This window comes from Abramis brama (genome assembly GCF_963993115.1).
Source record: "Abramis brama genome assembly, chromosome: 17".
Classification (NCBI taxonomy): domain Eukaryota; kingdom Metazoa; phylum Chordata; class Actinopteri; order Cypriniformes; family Leuciscidae; genus Abramis; species Abramis brama.
Window position 1 is genome coordinate 23981524 of NC_139979.1, and position 19448 is coordinate 24000971.

Sequence of the window (19448 nt, forward strand, 5' to 3'; positions counted from 1 at the left end):
GGTAATGCATGTTACTTGTAACACATTACTTTACTTGTAACATCAAAAAAGTAATCTGAATGCGTTATGCATGTTACTTGTAATGCATTACCCCCAACACTGATCATTTCAGATGAGATTGAAAAAAACGTATCGCTAGGTTTTCTCAGAGGAGGGCTATGATAGAAATGTGCATGTCCATCTTGAACATAATCAGAATTATCAGCTAATAAGGGTAAATCTCCATACTCTGGTGCACTGGAGGAGCATCTGAGTGGTTTCCACATTGTACCTTGACAGACTGTAGAAAATTCTGATGGAATCACATCCTCATGTTCTGATATCAAAGATACGCGTAGTGCAACTTGTATGAAGTTGTATGAAGCCTTTGCAATATTTTGCATTTATATTTTTTGTATATATTTTATAGTTTTCACATGATTTGATATAATTGTATTGATTAGTTTGTTAAATTCACATACCTTATCTGTTTGATTATTGTCTTATATTTAATATAGTATATCTTAAGTTTAAACCATAACCGCATACTGTCCACTCAAGTGGACATCTGAAGATCTCTCTGAAAAATTTGTAAAAAAATAAAATAAAAATCAATTCTTGTTTTTCATGCCCTAAGAGCAATAAAAACACATAGGAAAAAAATCCTGACTGAGGTTATCATAATTCATGCATGAAAGGGTAAATTTTTTGTTTTTGTTTTTACGAACACTCAACCTCCTTAATAAAAAAATAAAAAAAAAAAAAAATAAAAAAAAAACATATATATATATATATATATATATATATATATATATATATATATATACATACATACATATATATACATATATATATATACATATATATATATATGCCTAGCCTATATATAAACGTTGTATAGGCCTATATAATGTTTATATTTATGACAACGTTGTGAGGACGTTGTGGTAAAGTTCCATTTTTTATAATCTTGGCTAACGTTCCAGAAACGTCGTGGGCACGTCCTCAAAAGACATCGCTAGTTTATCCCAAGGAGAACATTGTAGAGACGTGGTCCACTATGAGAATGATAACCGTCACCACGGTCTTACCTTGAGTGATGCTATTGTGCTGCCTTTCCTCGAGACCTAATGTAAACTAATTCAAATGACTGACCTTAAGTGGTTGGTTCCCTTTATAACATCCGGGTGTACCGAACACTTCCTTATACTGCCACATTGGCCCTGTAATACTTGGCAATGGAGCAAGGTGAGCTCCATGAGGCCCGTGCACATATGTCCGTAAGTGCCACTTCCTTCATTGCCGAGTGGCCAGACTCCTGGTAGAACGAGTCACCAACTTCCCTGGATCTGGTAAGCTCTGGCTGGAATACACTTGTGCAATACTGTCTACTATCCAACGTGATAGGCGCTGTTTCAAGGCAGGTTGTCCAACATCATGTTCTTATCAAAACACACAAACAGCTAAGTGCACAACGACTGTGTGCGCTCAATGTAAGTGTGAAGTGCTCGAACTGGACACAAGGTAGTGATATCAAGCCCTGTACTTGAAAGAGTTCAATTACTTGATCATGCGAGGATTAAGAACCTTAGGCAAGAAAGCCGGGTTCAGCCAAAGAGAGACCCCTGAATAATCTGCTTTCCAACTCAGACAGTCCTCACTTACTGTTAAACTATTTCGCCCATTCTTTTTGCTGAACAGATAGCAAGAAGGAAAACTGTTTTCCACGTTAGTGATTTAAGATCCGCCTGGGCCAATGGTTCAAATGGAGATTTAGGCAATGATGACTGTAGAACCATGGGAAGATCCTAGGGTGGTGATTTTAACTTTTTTCTTAAAGGGGCAACGTGCCCCTTTAAGAAATTGAAACACCAACATATGTTTACCAATTGATAAGCCTTCCCCAAAACTGTGCAGCATGGAAATTAGAAATAGCCACAACATAAACTTTCACTGTGACTGAAGAAAGCATAGAATAGAATCAAGACCACAATAAATGGGGTCCAGGTTTCTGTCCTGACACCAATTAGAGAACACACGCCTTCTGTTTGAGTAATTATCCCAAGTGGAAGGTGCTTTAGCATTGTTTCTGGTTTTCACTACTGCCTCTAACTCTGCAAAGCAGGGGCCAAACCCAGAGTTTTAGCGTGGCTTCTTTCGGGTGTCAGATCTGACCCTCCACTTGAGAGAGAAGGTCTGCTCTGATTGGTAGCAGCCATGGAAGGTCTAGAACCAGACATAAAAGTGGGAACCAATGTTTACATGGCCACTTCGGGGCGATCAGTAAGATCCTGTAATGTCCCATAATAACAAAGCGTATAACAATCGTCCCGGCCACTCGTGAAACAGTGCATCCATTCCCAAAGGCCCACCTTGGCTGCACAGACAAAAACACATCTTGCAATGGGTTGTCTCGGCTGATGCAAACAGGTCAGTGTGGGCTCTTCCAAACGGGCCCATATCAGAGACACCACCTCTGGGTGTAATTGCCATTCCCTCGGGGGAGGCCCAGTTCGGGAGAAGAGATCGGCTGCCCGGTTTACTACTCCGGGTATGTAGACTGTGAGAGGTGAGTTTTGGGTAGGCCCGAAACAGAAGTCTATTGCTTCTCCTGTAGAATTGAATCAAATGTCTCAAAGACAGATAGACTGACCCCATGGTCGAGGGGACCACCCATAAACCCCTGACTGTTCTGCCTTGCCAGACAACCCCCCAACTAGTCAGAGAAGCATCCATTGTCACCACCATTCTCCTTGCTGGTATATTCCCCAGAGGAACCCCTTGGTTCAATTTCCTTTTGCTTATCCACTGATGCAGAGCCTGAACATATTTTCATGTGAGCTTCAACTTCGCTCACCTGTGTAATTTAGGGATGAGTGTAAACTGCAGTGATCCTGCATTGAGCAGTCCCAGAGGCACTACCTTTATTGCTGCCGATATCATCCCCACTAATTTTTGGAACTGCGCAAACATGTGCCTAAGCAGTAAGATTGCGCCAGGGTAGATAACCTAGTTACCCTTCATGGTGCACAGATCAACCAATTGTCCAGGTATGGAAAGATCTTTATACCCACAGCCTGAAGATGGCTGACACTCTTTGAAAAGCAAAGAGATGAAACTTTTTGTGATGCCAGAATGGCCGTGGTGACGGTCGAAAAAAATCAGAATGAGAGAACGATAATCAGAACAACTTTTTTAATTTAAATAAACAAAAATCATTTAATTATTTTAGTGATGCTTCCTATTAACAATATATAATTTACGGCCGCGTTCACAGTAGCAGCTTGTGATGCCGTCCGCTGAAGGGGTGCTTTTCTATGGCGAGGAACTTCTGTGTCAGGCTTGTTCAGACAGTCAGAATCAACGGTCTGAAGAACAAAAAGTCAGTGGAATTGGCGTTTGGTGCTGCTTTATAAAGGCAGAGCACCAACCGTTATCCACGCACTTTAACACCATTGAAACAGCTGGTTTCTGTTCTTCTGCTGATCTCCCACAGCCTTAACAACCCCACCGCAAGTTACCATTGACTTCCATTGTTTAGATAAAAACATTAAGACATTTAAAACACTCAAAATATCTTTTATGTTTCACAGAACAGGTTTGGAATGACATGAGGGAGAGTAAATAATTTGAGTGAACTAACCTTTTAAACAAATGTATGCAAGTGAATTTATACAATAATAAGCTGCACATTTCTGCTATTAAATCTATTAGAAAATGCTAAATTAATCAAAAAAGTCTGTAACTATGCCATACATGCTCCTGATTGAGCTTAACTTCTATTGAACCCGGAATATTCCAGTTCCATTTAACACAACTGTATAATTACTGCCAAGGATTTGTCAGAAGGTGGTGCTGTATATTAAAACTTCTGTCGTGTTTTGTCTCAAACTGGATGTCACCTGTAAAACCTATTGTGACATTACTTTTACATACCCATCAAACTGGTTAAACAACCTAGTTTAAGATTAGATTACAATGACTAGGCAAACATTTAAAATAGCAGTAACCATCCATTTACTGGAAGAATACATAAAAGGGAGTGTTTAACCAAACTCTGCCTTTATTGTTACATTAAGCATCACAATATTTCAGAATAAAACCAACACTTATAACAAAATGACACTGAAGAGCAATCCTTTGAACTTCATAACTGCACTGAAGGCTCTGATGGGTTAAGCTCGTTGTTGTAAGGACTATATAACAATAGTAACTGGGGTAACAGGGTGAGGATAATTAGGAGTGACAGTAAGAGGGTAAGAGCTTTCCCATTGGTCGATACAAGCGGGCATGTATGCATGAGCCTGAGGGAGGGTCATAATGACACAGTAACAGGGGCAAAAAATAAAGAAGAAATAAAGAAATATTAAAAGGACAAACACACCCAAGAAAGCAAAGGAACCTAACTGTATGAAAAAATGAAAAAAAAATGATCAAAGAAAATTTCATAACTTAATTGTGGATAAAGTGGACAACAAAATCAATTGATAAATAGCAGATATGCAGCTGAAATTGTCAATATATCGGTGTCATCCCATATTTCTTATAAACCAAAACAGACCAGGAATATGACAGAACGCATGATGTTATCAGTCAAACTTCAGATCCAGGTTTGTTGCGTGCATGGTTGAGAAAGTGTGTGTCTGTCATTTCAGGGACGCTTGTGGAATGTTGGAGATCAACCCAAGCAAGATGTTCAGTTTTAGCTAATCTTCCTTTCAATTCTCCAGCGGATACTGACATAGTATTGTTTTCCGTCTCCTTATCACACACATACTCAATCCACTTGGTTTTTCCTTCACTCCACCTTTACTTTTGGCTGTTCAGCTTCTGGCACTTCAACTTTTTTTTCCTCAGGGTTGGGTTTGTCTGCAGGCGGTTCCTGTGGCTTTTGTGGCTCTTCAATTATGTTACACAGTTTCCTTGGAGAAGTAAAGAGTATTGTTAAGCAATGTTGATGGAATGCTCTTTATCGATTTTCTATTTAAATTGCATTTAAAAAAAAAAATCTTTCAATTTTAAGTTTAAATAATTAGATCCATAACAAATTATTCTGTTGTACAAATTCACTCACCTTCCCTCCTCAGAGGTCTTGTCGATGTACTTGCAGAGTGCGCTATCCTGCTCCAGTTGTTTTTTTAGAGTAGCAGCCTCCGTTTCCCAATGAGACTTCTCCTTGACAAACTCATCTAGGAACAGAAAGCAGAAAAATGTCTTGAGAGGATATTTTTAATAGCAGGTCAACGCAAAACAAACAATTACATAATGTGCAATTATGTAGGCTATTGTCAACATCTTTAAAACACAAAGAAATCAATTGCACAATTTCAATACTCAACGACTAACAATATACAGCATTATTTATTTAGCTGGCATTTATCCAGGCACGACTGATTTGCATTTGTTGCCGCAGGGGGGCAGTATTGAGTATTGTCAAAGGATTAACAATAAATGACAAATCTAGTTAATCTGAGATACAATGCAGGGTGAACATAAATAGCAGTTTTTCTACTCCATACTACTTTTGGTCAATATTTAAGACATTTCCATAGCCTACGGTTTTCTTTTAAAACTAAAAAAAAAACTCACCCCCGATAACTTTCTTCTCTGAATCTGAAGCAGCAATTTCATCTGTGAGTCGTTTCTGGAGAAGAAAAAATTAAAGAGGTTATAATAAACCACAGGTGTCACTTAGACCTACAATTGAGACATTGTATTTGAAGGTATACAGGCAATTATAATAGTAATACAATGAAGCATTTAAATAAGGTCTAAGATGGATATTAATTGTTGAGCGCATATAAAAATTAAACAATCCCTCCATATTCAACTCACCTTGTCTCCTTTACAGTTATCAGCATCACTCTTTTTCTGAGCCAATAAGGTCTTAACTTGGGACACGTCTTTAGTCAGAGTATCCAGCTCTTTCTTAGTCTTTTCTATTTCTGTGTTGGACTGGATCAACTGATCTTCGTACTCCCCCAGAACATCCCCGGTCACTCTGAATTTAATATCTAGAAATGAAGCCTGTTTATTCAAATGCAGTTCCTGCTTCCGTTTGCTATGGATGTAGCCAGCGATGCCCAGACTGCACACCAAGACAAAACCCAACAGCAAGGCAGGAAACTTCATGATGGAGGACTCAAGAGGAAGCTAAACCTGTTTCAGATCCCGTCTCTCGCGTGCAGGTGTACAGATGATCAGAGTTACCTGTCGTAGATATTAACACCCTCAGAAGAAGACGACGGCTGTTGCATTATTTTATAGAGCTGACTTTATGTATTCTCGGTGATATTACCGAGATCGATGATAAGATATGGAAATGAAAAATAAATAAATCCTCAAATAGCTCCCTTCCTGGTTTGACGTTTTATTTTAACAATCGGTAAATACCTGTTAACACCTGAGCGGTGCTTGAAAGGAGTGAAGACGTCGCTACAGGTAACACAACCCACCTGTGAAAAACCACGCCCACCCCCCGAACGCATTGGTGTACGTCCACAGTGATGTCGAGCAAATAAGACGTAGGACGTTACGCTAGATGGAAAGTTCTTTTGAACAGTTCGTTTCAAGGACCGGTTAAACTGATTCAGCAATTAATGTAGCCTACGTCATGATCACAGAAGACAAATGTAGGCTGCCACGTTTAGATGTTTATGTTGTATTTCATGTTTTCAGAAATATGTCAAAGAAATCTGAACATTGGATAAAGACAGTAATAAAGACACTTAATAAATCAGAATCATTTTTTAGGAATAGCCTAAATGTTTTGAATAAACCCATCTGCAAAAACCTTCAAAACATAGCCTAGAAGAATAAATTATGAATAAATAATAGACATTTTGCATCTAGGCTATGTAAGTGTTAATGAAATAATTTCAGGCTCATTGCATGAAAAAACAACAACTAATTTTTAATGTTTTCCCTCCATCTGACAGAAGACAATGGAAATAACCTAAAAACTCCAATTATCCAGTGTATGAAAAACTAATCAGTGTTTTCAGTGTATGTGTTTATAAATCTCTCATTTAAGTCGTATCATTTCCAATACGTTTATTTAACATTCTGCTAAGTAGGCCTAAGTTTAGTCAAGTCCTCTGTTCACTCACTGGCTCATCAGCAGCTTTTATTATGAATTGGACATGTTCGTGTCCGACAGAAATGATTCTCCGTTCAATGAGTCGGTTCAGCGAGTCGTTGACGCGAGGACGCTTGTTCTGGTTCTGGTTCGGTTTCTGGTACGACCACGTCGCACGTCCAAGTCGATTATGAAATAAGTCACACATCGAAGAAGTTCTATTTAGTCACGCCTGGAACTTGCCCCTTGAATTGAAATCCAAGTAGTCTACAATGATGGACAAAATAATTTTTACTTCAGTCGAGCCAAACCTTCACAGTAGAGTATTGAAACCTCAACGAACCAGGTGAGCACCTGTTAAACCTCGCTGGGGGGGAAAAGGGTTTCGATACACGGAGGACAGTTTGACATGTTGGTTAAGTCATGCAAACAACAGTATCCCGGTTCATCCTGTTTAACCACCTTGTAATGATTTACCAAATTTGCAGTTTTATAGGAATGGAACACCTTAAACCCTTAAGATAAGGGAGGACTGGATATGCGTATATTATTTGATGGGAACAAGAATTCCTGAGAGTTGATGCTATATTGTCTTCTTAGTTTCTTTGATGACACGAAGGTGGGTGGAGAAAATGGAAAAGTTAGTCAGGGATCACAACAACAGCAGCAAGGAAGTGCTGAGGTTTTCTCTCTCTCTCTCTCTCTCTCTCTCTCTCTCTCTCGCCCACACACACATTTGTTTACTTAAACCCAGACATCCAGTTGTACAGGTAAGACAGGCTTACCTACCTGTCTACGGCTCAGATCGAATGCTTTTCCGAAAGAAAAGACAGGTAGTTGTGTCAGTTTCATTCGACAGCATAGGTGCTGCTGCCATGAGAACCGAGTGACTGTGTCTACAGAGAGAGAAAGAGAGAGAAAACTAAATCAGCGCTCCCCTGAGGAACTCTCTTGGTCTTCCTTTCCTCTTTCTTCCTACCTTTATTCCCTCAGGATGAGAGGCATGACGGCAATGGTTTTCCTGGCCTTATGTGCCCTGCTGATTATAACCTACCAGGCCGTACAGCAGGAGCTCAACATCCGAAAACTGCAAACGCGCATCGTTGTTTCCGGTGAACAGGTGAAGTTTAAGGAGGATGGAATCATGTCAGCCAAGACGAAAGTGGAAGAGATCTCTAAAAAGCTCAGTGCTCTGATCACACAGAGGGATCAGCTCAAAAAACAGAGGGATGACTCTAAGAAAAGCACTGATGCATCTGAAAAGGAACTCGGCACCTGCAAAACTGAGAAGGTATTGTGAATAATCTTGAAGCAGTTGAGCTTTACTGTGATTTTCTCATTTTTCTCTGCCTTTGCACAAAGTAACTCCTTTTTGCTCTTTTGTCTGTGAAATGAGGCTAGGTGACATTAAATCCTTTTGAGAAGGTGACGTCCTGCGACGTCAAATGCTATATACATTACTGTTTATTGTGAACTGTTATTGCAGTTTAAAAATACCCGTGAGGCAAAGCTGAATTTTCAGCATTATTACTCCAGTCTTCAGTGTCTCATGATCCTTCAGAAATCATTCTAATATGCTGATTTGTAGCTCAAGACACATTTCGTATCATACTCAATGTTGAAAACAGTTTTGCTGCTAGTAATATTTTTGTAAACCGTGATACTTTTTTTCAGGATTCTTTGATGAATAGAAAGTTCAAAAGAACAGCACTCATTTGAATACAAGTCAGTGTTGGGGGAAAGTTACATTTAAAAGTATTGGATTACGCGTTACTCCCTAAAAAAGTAACTATTTGCGTTTCTTAGTCACTAATGCTTTACGTTACTTTTGTGTTACTTTTTCTCACCTGGTCTGGGGTTGCTTGTTTGTTTTTTAATATCAAAAAACGTATATTTTTGGCAAATGTAAAGGTCCTTTCACACCAAAAGCCTCAGGCTGAAATGCAAATTCACACATGTACAGTAAAGGGCGCATCTCAAACAAACCTTTCAGCTGTGCTGTCATTTCTAGATTACAGAAGAATATATGGTCGAATTGGATCAGCAAATATGAAGTATATTTGTGTAATTTAGGATAGTTAATTATTGCAGGTTTGCATAATATTCTAAGTTTGCATTTCACGGTTTTTATTTATTTTGATGAATACTGAATCTGTTTTTGTGCAAGTGAGATGAGTAATTTGCCTGCTCATATTTAGTCTAGAATTACAATAACCATCATGTTCACACACAATGCCTCCATTATCGATTTCTCTCAACAGGAGAGGTGTCAGTCAATACATGGGAAAACAAAGTAACTTGCATTATTTATTTGAAAACGTAACTTTAAAATTTAAAGTTAAAATTTAGTAAATCTAAATTTAAAACTAATCTGTTACTTTATTAGTTACTTGACAAGTATATGATTACATAACTCACATTGGTTGTAAAGCATTACCCCCAACACTGGTACACATATTAATTTCTTTTTTTATTTATTTTGTATCTTTCTGTTCCTAAACTTTTGAATAGTGTAGCTTGTATATGGCAATGGAGAAATTATTTGCACTTTTAAATATTTTATTTGTCAGACCACAGGACTATTTAAAATGAACTAGTCAATGCAAAAGATAAAATGGTGAAAAACTTGATTCATTCTTTTTTCTCATACAGTACATTCATACATGTATATACACATTATATGCTACAAATATTCATCAACGCAAAAGCATAAGCTCTAAATTGTAATGTAGACACATGCATTTTCTGTAAAGCTGCTTTGAAATTAAATGTATTGTGAAAAGCGCTATACAAATAAATATGAATTGAATTGAATAAGTAATTAACAGTGAATTAGGAACACAGAAAGTTTTCCCAAACGATTTACAAGGGCACAGAATGATTATATTTCAACATATATGATCATATTTAATGTTATGAAACTGTAACAGTATCCAGTTTTGAGATGTGACTCTTTGCCAACAGGGTAAAACAAATTTTTGTATTGTTGACTTGTTGAATTCTATACATTTGTAAGCTAATTTGGTATGGTTAAATAACCCACCAGAAGTGATAATGAAGTTTAAACATGCAAACATTCAATTCATTTGAAACTCACTGTTTATACATGGAATGAAAACTGTATTTCCAGTTTTGCAACTTTTCAAGATAAGTAAAACCAAAGAACCAGATAGACAGCTTGCCATTTCTGAATCAAATACATTACTTCTATAATAATGCTATAGAAGTTGTTAGTTTGATCATCACACACATGCGCTATAATAGCTGTCAAAAGGTTGGGGTCAGTAATATATATTTTTAATTAATACTTGTATTTAGCAAGGATGTATTAAATTCTATTCTTGCTATTTATCAAAGAAAACACTGCATCACAGTTTCCACAAAACAACATTAAATTGTTCTTAACATTGATAATAATAATAATAAAAAATTGTAAGCATCAAATCAGCATATTAGAATGATTTCTGAAGGATCATGTGACTGGAGTAATGATGCTGAAAATTCAGCTTTGATCACAGGGATAAATAAAATTTTAAAATATAATAAAATAGAAAACAGTCATTTTAAATTGCATAAATATTTCACAATATTAATGTTTTTACTGTATTTTTGGACAAATAAATGCAGCCTTTCTTTCAAAAGAAGATCTTACAAACCTGAACAGAGTGTTATTTGCGGTTATAGGCGGCTATTTGCTATAATTTGAATGGTTCATATGAGTTCATACTATCTCTTGATAGTTGGAATGTGCTAATGTTTTAGGATTCCTTACAATGTTGTGTTACATCACAGTGGATGTTATGCAAATCAAGTTTGTCGACAGGCCTGTTCTCTGTTAAACTGAGCCCTGTGTCCCTGTTTTATTGGTCCATAGTGTATAAACCAGCTTATACGTGCTCTCACACAGTCTTTCTCTGTCTGTCTCTCTCCATTTCAGGATACGTTAGAGAAGAAGAGCAATGAAGCAAAAGAAGCACTTAACAAACTAAAGGGTAAGCATGAGTTACTCTTATTTCTGGGGTTTAGAACGATAGAACTATAGTGTCAGAAGGTATGCGGATAATATAACGCTCGTTGTCAATGTTTCATCTCACACGTTACTCTGCAGGAGACCAAGATGCTGAAAAAAAGAAAGCTGAGGAAGAGATTCAGGGTCTAAAAAAGAGCATTCTAGAGAGAGATCTGAAGATCTGCAAATATGTGGATGTTGCAATGGAAGAGGCAAAGTAAGAGTGGTTGATTTGAATCATTCCATTGATTATGAACTGTAATTGTTGTTTATAATTTCAAAGATCACGAATCAGAATGTTTTTTACAACGAGTCCTTTTGCTTGTCTGTTTATAGGAAGTTGTGCGCAGTTGCACTGTGAAGGGATTTCAGAAGTCTGGGAGTGCTCAGGAAAAATGTTCTGGATGGGATTGTGTATATTCTTTTCTTCTTCACACCCTTTTTGACTTTGTTTAATATGTTATTTCATAAAATAAGGTATGGATGTGCTTCTTTATGAACAATGCACTAAATAAATGTGTTATAAAGACTGAAGTGGGGAAAAAAGACTCATTGGTTTTTGTAAAAACTTGGCAGTCACAAAAAAAAAAATATATTTTTAAGAATGTCAAGCTTTGCACATTTCCTTTTAAGTTAATTATTAATTTTCAGTGTTGGGGAAAGTTACTTTTAAAAGTAATGCCTTACAATATTACGATACTATTACGGTAAAAAAAAAGTATACTAATGGCGTTACTTATAGTTATTTTATATATAAAGTAATGCATGAAGGTGTCTGCGATTTCAACCGAGTGGGACAAGGAACAGGTGAGTGAGATTAAATACATAAAGTATGTTCACACACAACGCCTCTGCACTTCATTATCGATATCTCTGTGGACAGGAGAGGTGTCAGTCAATACATGGGAGAACAAAGTAAAATGGATTACTTATTTGACAAAGTAACTCAGATATTTAGTTGTAAATTTAAAAGTAATGTTACTTCACTAGTTACTTGGAAAAGTAATCTGATTACTTATCTCGTGTTACTTGTAATGCGTTATCCCTGTGGGATCACACATTTAAGAATCTGTTTAAGATCTGCTGATCCTACGTCTTGACATGACATCAAGTGAAAAACTAAAGTGATGTACATTGAATTCAGCATTTAAGTTTATGATGATGATATCAGATGAATCATTCAAGTTTCCAGCAAGAAATTCCTGCCAGTTCTGTTATCTTTATTGTAAGTCAAATAAAACAGATTACTGAGACTGGATTAGGACTGGTGACACCTTAGAAGCTGGGTTGGGTTCCTAATACACAAATACTTCATTTGCATGCTTTTTTAAGGTCGTCACCTAAGTGACTTCACTTGTAAGGACTGCCCACTAAAATGTGTATAGAACTACAGTGTATAGCTTCCACAGGTAGAATTGATGACTGCAGATACTAACAGCACGTGTTCTCAATAAACAATCCTGCTGAAGTTACATCCATGTCTCCTGGTCTTCGCTTCTGAAATTTCTAACACACCCAACTCTGCTTTGAACATTGCTTCATTTACATTCATTATTCATTTTGGACCTCCAGTGTATGTTTAAACAAACAATATATCACTCTCTGGTATTGTTTGTTTGCTCATCATACAGTGTAACTCAATAGTGTAGGGTGCTTAAGTCTTTTTTGCATTGCATCATTCCACTTGAGCAATCAGCAGCGGCTTAAACCAAAGATTCTTTGGAGAATTAGGTGTGTAGTCTTCTGTTCAGCCCACTATTATTGCTAGACTGGATCCGTGAGTGTTGGAGGATGGGGTGTGTCTGTTCTGGTCATCAAAAAAAACAGATATGGGGGAGGACTGACAAGTTTTATTGTCATGTTAAAGGTTATGTACCATATGTACAGTAGTGCTCAAATGTTTACATACACCTTGCAGAATCTGCTAAATGTTATTTAAACAAAATAAGAGGGATCATACAAAATGCATATTACTTATTATTTAGTACTGTCCTGAATAAGATATTTTACATAAAAGTTACGCAAGTTTACCCTTGGTTCTTAATACTGTGCATCATTACCTGGATGATCCACGACTGTTTAGTTGTCTTTTGTTTTGTGATGGTTGTTCTTGTTTGTCCTGCCCAATGTTCTTCAGAAAAATCCTTCAGGTCCTGCAAATTCTTCAGTTTTACAGCATCTTTTTGCATATTTTAACCCTTTCCAGCAGTATATATGATTTGAGATTCATCTTTTCACACTGAGGACAACTGAGGGACTCAAACACAACTATTAAAAAAAGGTTCAAACATTCACTGATGCTCAGGAAGGAGAAGCGATGCATTAAGAGTCGGGGGGTGAAAACTTTTTGAATTTGAAGTCAAGGTAAATTGTACTTAATTTATCTTCTGTTGCTTCTGAAGGGCAGTATTAAAAAAAAATTTAAAAAAAGATTAAAAAAAGAAAAATTGTCTTCATCCAGTTCAAAAGTTTTCACCCCCCAGCTCTTAATGCATCTTGTTTCCTTCCAGGGCATCAGTGAATGTTTGAATCTTTTTTAACACAGTATTAAGAATCAAGGCGTATGTAAACTTTTGAGCACACCTGTACAAGTATATAAAATATATACAGTCTTAGAAACATATTTGGCGGTTTTAATTTATTCATGAGCAGCGACTTGCATTGTGAGCTTTATCACACTCTAAAAAATGCTGGGTTGTTTTTTTTAACCCAGAATGAAGTCTGTTGGGTAATTTTGTTGGGTTATTTTATCACATTTTAAACACCTTTGGGTAGTTTTAATTTTCCAGTTGTTGGGTTAAACCTGCTGGGTCGCAACGCTGGTTTGTTTCTGCCCAGCTGGATTGTTTCACGAGCTTCGCGCCTTCGTACTAGTTAAATATAGGTAGCTCACAAGGCTGCCAACTTCTGAGTTTAGCAATTTATAAGCTTGTGGTTCGATTCCGTCGATAGCTACATGTTAATTTTTTTAAAGGAAAAAATCTCTCAACTAATGCTAAAAACATAAAGGGAGCACTGTCAGTTGGTATTAGTATGGACTATGTTATGGTTTATCTCCATTTGTGTTACACAGAACAGAAGAAAGGGCGAGTAAATGATGAGAGATTTAAATTTTGGGTGGAGAATTACTTAAAGGGGCCCTAATATGCTTTTTAATCTTTTCAACTTTAGTTAGTGTGTTATGTTGCTGTTTGAGCATAAAAAAGATCTGTAAGGTTACAAAGCTCAATCACTCCAAAGGGAGAAAGAAAAGTTGAATCAGTCTTTGGAAAACATCTTCGACACAACATAAAAGGCAACCTTAGGTATTTAGTATAATTTATTTTTATGTCTGTATTATTGCACTAACTTTAGTAAATATTTGTTGTAGCTGGTCCAATTCTGAGATGTTATGTCTCTTTTCTGCAGAGAATAGAGTTGCTCTTTTGGACTTTCCCCTTCTTCCTGCCACGGTGTAGCCTACAGAATTGGTCAGAAGGTCTTTCGTCCGTCTATTGACGAAGCTAGAAAGACTTTCATTGATCTTCAACTAGTAGGCTAAGTATAAAACCGCATAACTGCTATTTAAATTGCATTGTAACCTGACTGGAACTGCCTGTGCATTAAGTAAGCAAAAATTAAGTTAATGCCCGACGAGGTGTCCATTGTACTTTGCGACGGTCTACTACGGGAGAACAGCTGATTTGGTGAGAGATTAGGTAAATAAATGTTTTATGGCATATGACATTGTAATTGCATCAGTTTATGATTGTACCACTAACGTTAGTCTTTTATATAATGTGTTAAAATGTTTGGTTAATAATATATTTATAATGGTTTATAATGTCAGGCAAGTATGGCTATTGCTTGCACGGTAAATCTAGGTTTTTAGACTTATTTACATCATACAATAGTAAAAACTCCTCTTGTTTTGTATCTCAATAAATGAATTAATGCCGCGTTGCGCTGTCCTGTTTACGGTTGCTTTTTTACGTTCTTGGCTACGGCGGTGTGACAGCATACTTCCGGTCGCCGTAGCCGTTCCATTCGCAGCTGTTGCTTAAAGGGGACATATCATGCCAAATGCACTTTTTTAGCCCTTAAATGCATTTTGTTGTATATTTGGAGTGTTTAGAAGTACAGAAAATATGAAATTATTCTCTTCAGGTGCTTCGTTGATATCTTTATATTCTGTTTTGGTCATATTTTTCAACCTGTTCCGATTTTTCTGTTATCTATGACGTTTTTTGAACTATTACGTCACAGTATTTGCAGCGGAACTGCCAAATAAGGACATTGACTTCCGGCCCAACACTTCGAGCAATCCGCCATTTTTATTTCTCGCTGCAGTTTTGTAGTCCAAGCTAAAGGATGCAGAAGTTAGTTTTCCACCAGGCGAAAGTGTAAACAAGACATCACCGTCTCCAAACTAGACGCTGTCTTGCTCTCTCTCCCTCGCACATATTAATCAAAATAAATCGACACGGTGGTAAAAGGTCGGAAGACCAAAGTTTCATGTGTAAATACAGTACACACCATTGCGATACATCCATATGAAGACGTTGTTCTACAGGTTCGTCGTCTTCATTTTCATCTCGCTCCTGCTCCGACTCTGGCTCGAACATGTAAGGCTGGCTGGACAAGTCTTCCGTTGTTGACATTTTGTTGAATAAAAAGTTTCTGTGCCGCTAGATAATCGTATCTCTGCTATCAAACTACAAAAATGGCCGAACGGGGTGGAGTTGAACCGAGTGTGGGCGGGGTATGAAGTGTCTCAATTGTATTTAAAGAGACCGCACCAAAACGAGTTGCTCTCAGACGCACATCAGAAAAGGGGTAGAAAAGGGGCCTGTGGAGCTATAATAATGAGGAATTCAGACCCAAGCATTGCAGTTCCGCTTTATATAGACTACAAATGTATGATTTATATGTAAAAAGGAACAATTTAAAAGCATGATATGTCTCCTTTAAAGTCCCTATTAATGGACGACGGCGAGGGCGGAGGACGGTTGCCTCTGCCGAAGTCCATTAATACGGTGTTTGGTGTTTTAAGCCCCCAACGGCGCCTTCCAGGCAGCGAGGGGATGGGTAGGTTTAAGGTTGAGGGTAGGGTTAGCTGCCTCTAAGGAGCCATTGGGGGCTTAAAACACCATCGAGCCCATACCTGAAAATGGACACCTCGAAGGTCATTAACCCGCTTATACCATGGTCACTTGCCAAATAACACATTTTTAAAACATTCATTTATATTTTAATTAGTTTTACAATCGAAATCTAAAGTTTTTACAAACAATAACTTGGTTTCCCTGGTTACGCCTGACAGTTTATTTAGCAACCGGAGATATTTATAGTCCGCTCAGCTCATAGAACCCTTCAGTTTACTGCCTGTTGCTATGGTTACTCACAGCTGATGTAACCAGCGCATTTATTTATTAATTTCGAACGGTAAACAGTCAGTTTCACCAGAACTCCTTTACTAGGTGTCCTCTATCACTTTTTAATGGACACCCTGCAGCCAATCAGAATCGAGTATTCACCCAGACCATGGTATAAGCAAGGGATACTGTACATCCAGCCAGTTGATATTGCACAATAAACTTCAGCAGGGTAATCAACACAAAGTGGAGGGATCTCGTATCACCCCGAAGGAGTTTTTTTTGTGATGAAAACTGGCTGGATGTACATTATCTGACTTAACTTTATTACCTCAAAACAATTCCTATTAAGCAACTTATCCCACTTATTATACGGCTTTTCGGCAAATAAAAATATTGATGTTGAAATCATGATGAACTCCATTTCATGATGAACTTTACACAGTTATTGAATTGAACTGAACCAACACTGAACTGACTTCAAATGAATAATGACACTGTTGCCATTGAAACAATCTGTATTGTATTTATAGGTTGGAACGAACATGGTGGAATTTCTAAACTGGGCAGTCCACAAAAACCCATCCCTTTGTCATGGCCATGGGAAACGGCCATCAGATATCGCAATCCTTTGTCATCATCAATGGACAAGCCTGGGAACAAATCACACTGCTTGCAGCTGTGTATCTGACATGAACTAAGCAGTGTGCTTCTACCTGGGAGTTCTTGCAGCATGTTATCTTCCAGATGGAGGGCAAGGAATCTTCTGCAATTCGGTTTCTTCGCACGTCCTTGTTTGCTGAAGAGTAAACAATTACTAAACAAACAATTTTGCACATCTGTGAATTTCACTTTAATTTCCTAAGAATTAAATGGTATAAATTTCATTGTTCAGAACTCATTTTCTTTCTTTCTTAACTGTTTTTGACTTTATTTAACTATACTTATGTACATTTTAGCATATTTTAAAAATGATTTTGCATTCGCTGACTTTAAAATTGAATTGTCTGTCAATTTCACTGCGTATTTAAACCATTAAACATGTAATAGTTAAACATTTTTGCATTTGAATTGAACGTGCAGTTTGTCATTGCTGCCAGTTTTAACACATTTGTGAATGTCAGTTGACAAGCATTAAAAACGATTATTTTAACAGTCTAAACATGTTCTTCATTATTTCTTAATTCATAGTTTTACAGTAAAGCACATGTGAAATTAATTGTAAAAACTACATCTTGGGTTTTCTCAACAACCTGCTGGGTTAAAATGTCACTGGGTTAATTTAACCCAGCATGTGTTCTGTCCAATATTTACCCAGCACTGGGTTGCCAGTTGGGTTGTTTTTAACCCAGCCATTTTTAGAGTGCATATGACAGCACTTTGCGAACAAATTAGACAAATAGTCCCATTCTTCCAGTTCTGTTAACCTGTTTTTCCACATTCATTTTACTCAGTCTCTAAGTGTTCAAGTCACTCTTTAAGGTTTTCGAAATTCACCTTTTATTATAGAAGTTGCTTAATGCAGGATCTTCAGGGTGGGAACGTACATATTTACCAATGCTATTATTTTTCTTCATGGTAGCTAATCTAAATGTGTGTTGTTAGAAAAGGACACACAGACCTGCTCTAATGTGAACAGTGTTTACCCTCCCTTTCTTTCAGAAGAATAGATCTTCCAACAGCCATAACAGGAACCTGTAATTCCTGAATATTGAAAACAGGACTATTTTCAGATTACCATATTTATTTGATATTTATACTTTTAAGTTAATTCCTGGAAATAGTTCATTTGGGGTCTCTTTAATGGTTATTATTAAAGAGTTGTTCCTGTTTGCCCACAACTTAGGCTTTTTTAAAAGGCTTATCCATATTTCCAATGTTTTGTTTTTTTCCATAGTGAATGTTTTCACTTTGTATAAATAATGGCGTGAATAAATCAGCATAATATAATCATTTCTGAAGGATAATACAACGTTGGGTAAGTTACTCTAAAAAGTATTTAATTACTGGCTAATAATCTTCAACAGTGTAATTAGATAACTGTACTAATTACTCCCTCTAACAGTATTACTTATTACTAATTACTTTCTAAATCCCATATCAACCTCAGTTGAACGATACAAGGAAAGACGTGAAACTGCTCTTTTAATTCTTTCAAATAAATGAATAAATTATTCTTGAACTGACCAAAAGGGACAAATTTTAACATTAGAGGTTAAATTTTGAAGTTAAATACACTATTGTTTTATATAGAATAGTTCTATAGTTTATAGAGTATTTAATGCAAATACATCAGAAGTAACTGTAATTAAATTACAGAGAAATTAAAAGTAATCCGTTACTTTACTTTTTCAAAGTAATTAATTAGTAATGCACACTCAACAATGGGATACTTTTACTTTTTTACTGTATTTTTGTTTATGAAGCCTGTATTTTTTTCAAATCCAGCCATTGTGAAAATAAGAGACTTCTTATAAAAACAGGATATAATCTTACTGTCCAGACTTTTCCAGACCGAAACGAGCTTGATATAAGATTTTAAGTGATCACAGGAGTGGTTCAGTTTAAAGGGAACTTCAGAATAAAATAACTCATATATAGAGAGCTGTGAATTTGAAGGCTGAACATGGGCATATGTTTTTAATGGTTTATGTTCTTTGTTGATAAATGGCCAGGTCAATCTTGCTCAGCTCTCTAGCTGTCTCTCTTCTTCCAGCAAACTGCGTAACGCTATCCTTACTTGTAAGAATACAGGATATAATAATAACCTTTTCCTGCTGCCGTCAATATCAACAACATTTACAAGTCAAAGCGATATTTGAATCTTCCTTTAATGCAAATACCACACAAAAATTAAGACAATGCTGAAAAGGTGTGGTATATAATAGAGCTGATTCACCAACATCCCAACAATTGTCAACATTTCCGACATTCTCAAGTTGGCCGTTGGAAGTCTGGAAACACCGGAAAAAAAATCATTTAGATTATAAAATAGACATACTTAAAAATGTAACAAATTATTTTAAGT

The 19448-nt window shown here is 36.8% G+C and overlaps 2 protein-coding genes across 2 annotated transcripts; one reads left to right on the forward strand and one right to left on the reverse strand.

Moving 5' to 3' along the window:
* Positions 1-3160: 3160 nt before the first annotated feature.
* Positions 3161-6507, reverse strand: LOC311067584 (uncharacterized protein). The gene is made up of 4 exons (XM_084089548.1): positions 5815-6507; positions 5569-5623; positions 5054-5168; positions 3161-4901 (listed from the first exon to the last, which is right to left on the reverse strand). Exons 1-4 carry the CDS (start codon positions 6109-6111, stop codon positions 4778-4780), a joined length of 591 nt encoding a protein of 196 aa, XP_083945674.1. The 5' UTR covers positions 6112-6507; the 3' UTR covers positions 3161-4777.
* Positions 6508-7157: 650 nt separating this feature from the next.
* LOC311067585 (uncharacterized protein) lies at positions 7158-11596 on the forward strand. The gene is made up of 5 exons (XM_084089549.1): positions 7158-7403; positions 8051-8348; positions 10995-11049; positions 11166-11283; positions 11403-11596. The coding sequence occupies exons 1-5, from the start codon at positions 7330-7332 to the stop codon at positions 11425-11427; spliced, it is 570 nt and encodes a 189-aa protein (XP_083945675.1). The 5' UTR covers positions 7158-7329; the 3' UTR covers positions 11428-11596.
* Positions 11597-19448: the final 7852 nt, after the last annotated feature.

Bases quoted from the DNA above. Each gene is read 5' to 3' on its own strand.
- LOC311067585 (XM_084089549.1), top strand. From the start codon at position 7,330: ATGATGGACAAAATAATTTTTACTTCAGTCGAGCCAAACCTTCACAGT. The intron at 7,404-8,050 runs GTGAGCACCTGT...TTATTCCCTCAG, and splicing joins TTGAAACCTCAACGAACCAG to GATGAGAGGCATGACGGCAA. The intron at 11,284-11,402 runs GTAAGAGTGGTT...GTCTGTTTATAG, and splicing joins GTTGCAATGGAAGAGGCAAA to GAAGTTGTGCGCAGTTGCAC.
- LOC311067584 (XM_084089548.1), bottom strand. From the start codon at position 6,111: ATGAAGTTTCCTGCCTTGCTGTTGGGTTTTGTCTTGGTGTGCAGTCTG. The intron at 5,624-5,814 runs GTGAGTTGAATA...TTTCTTCTCCAG, and splicing joins ATAACTGTAAAGGAGACAAG to AAACGACTCACAGATGAAAT. The intron at 5,169-5,568 runs GTGAGTTTTTTT...TTCTGTTCCTAG, and splicing joins AGAGAAGAAAGTTATCGGGG to ATGAGTTTGTCAAGGAGAAG.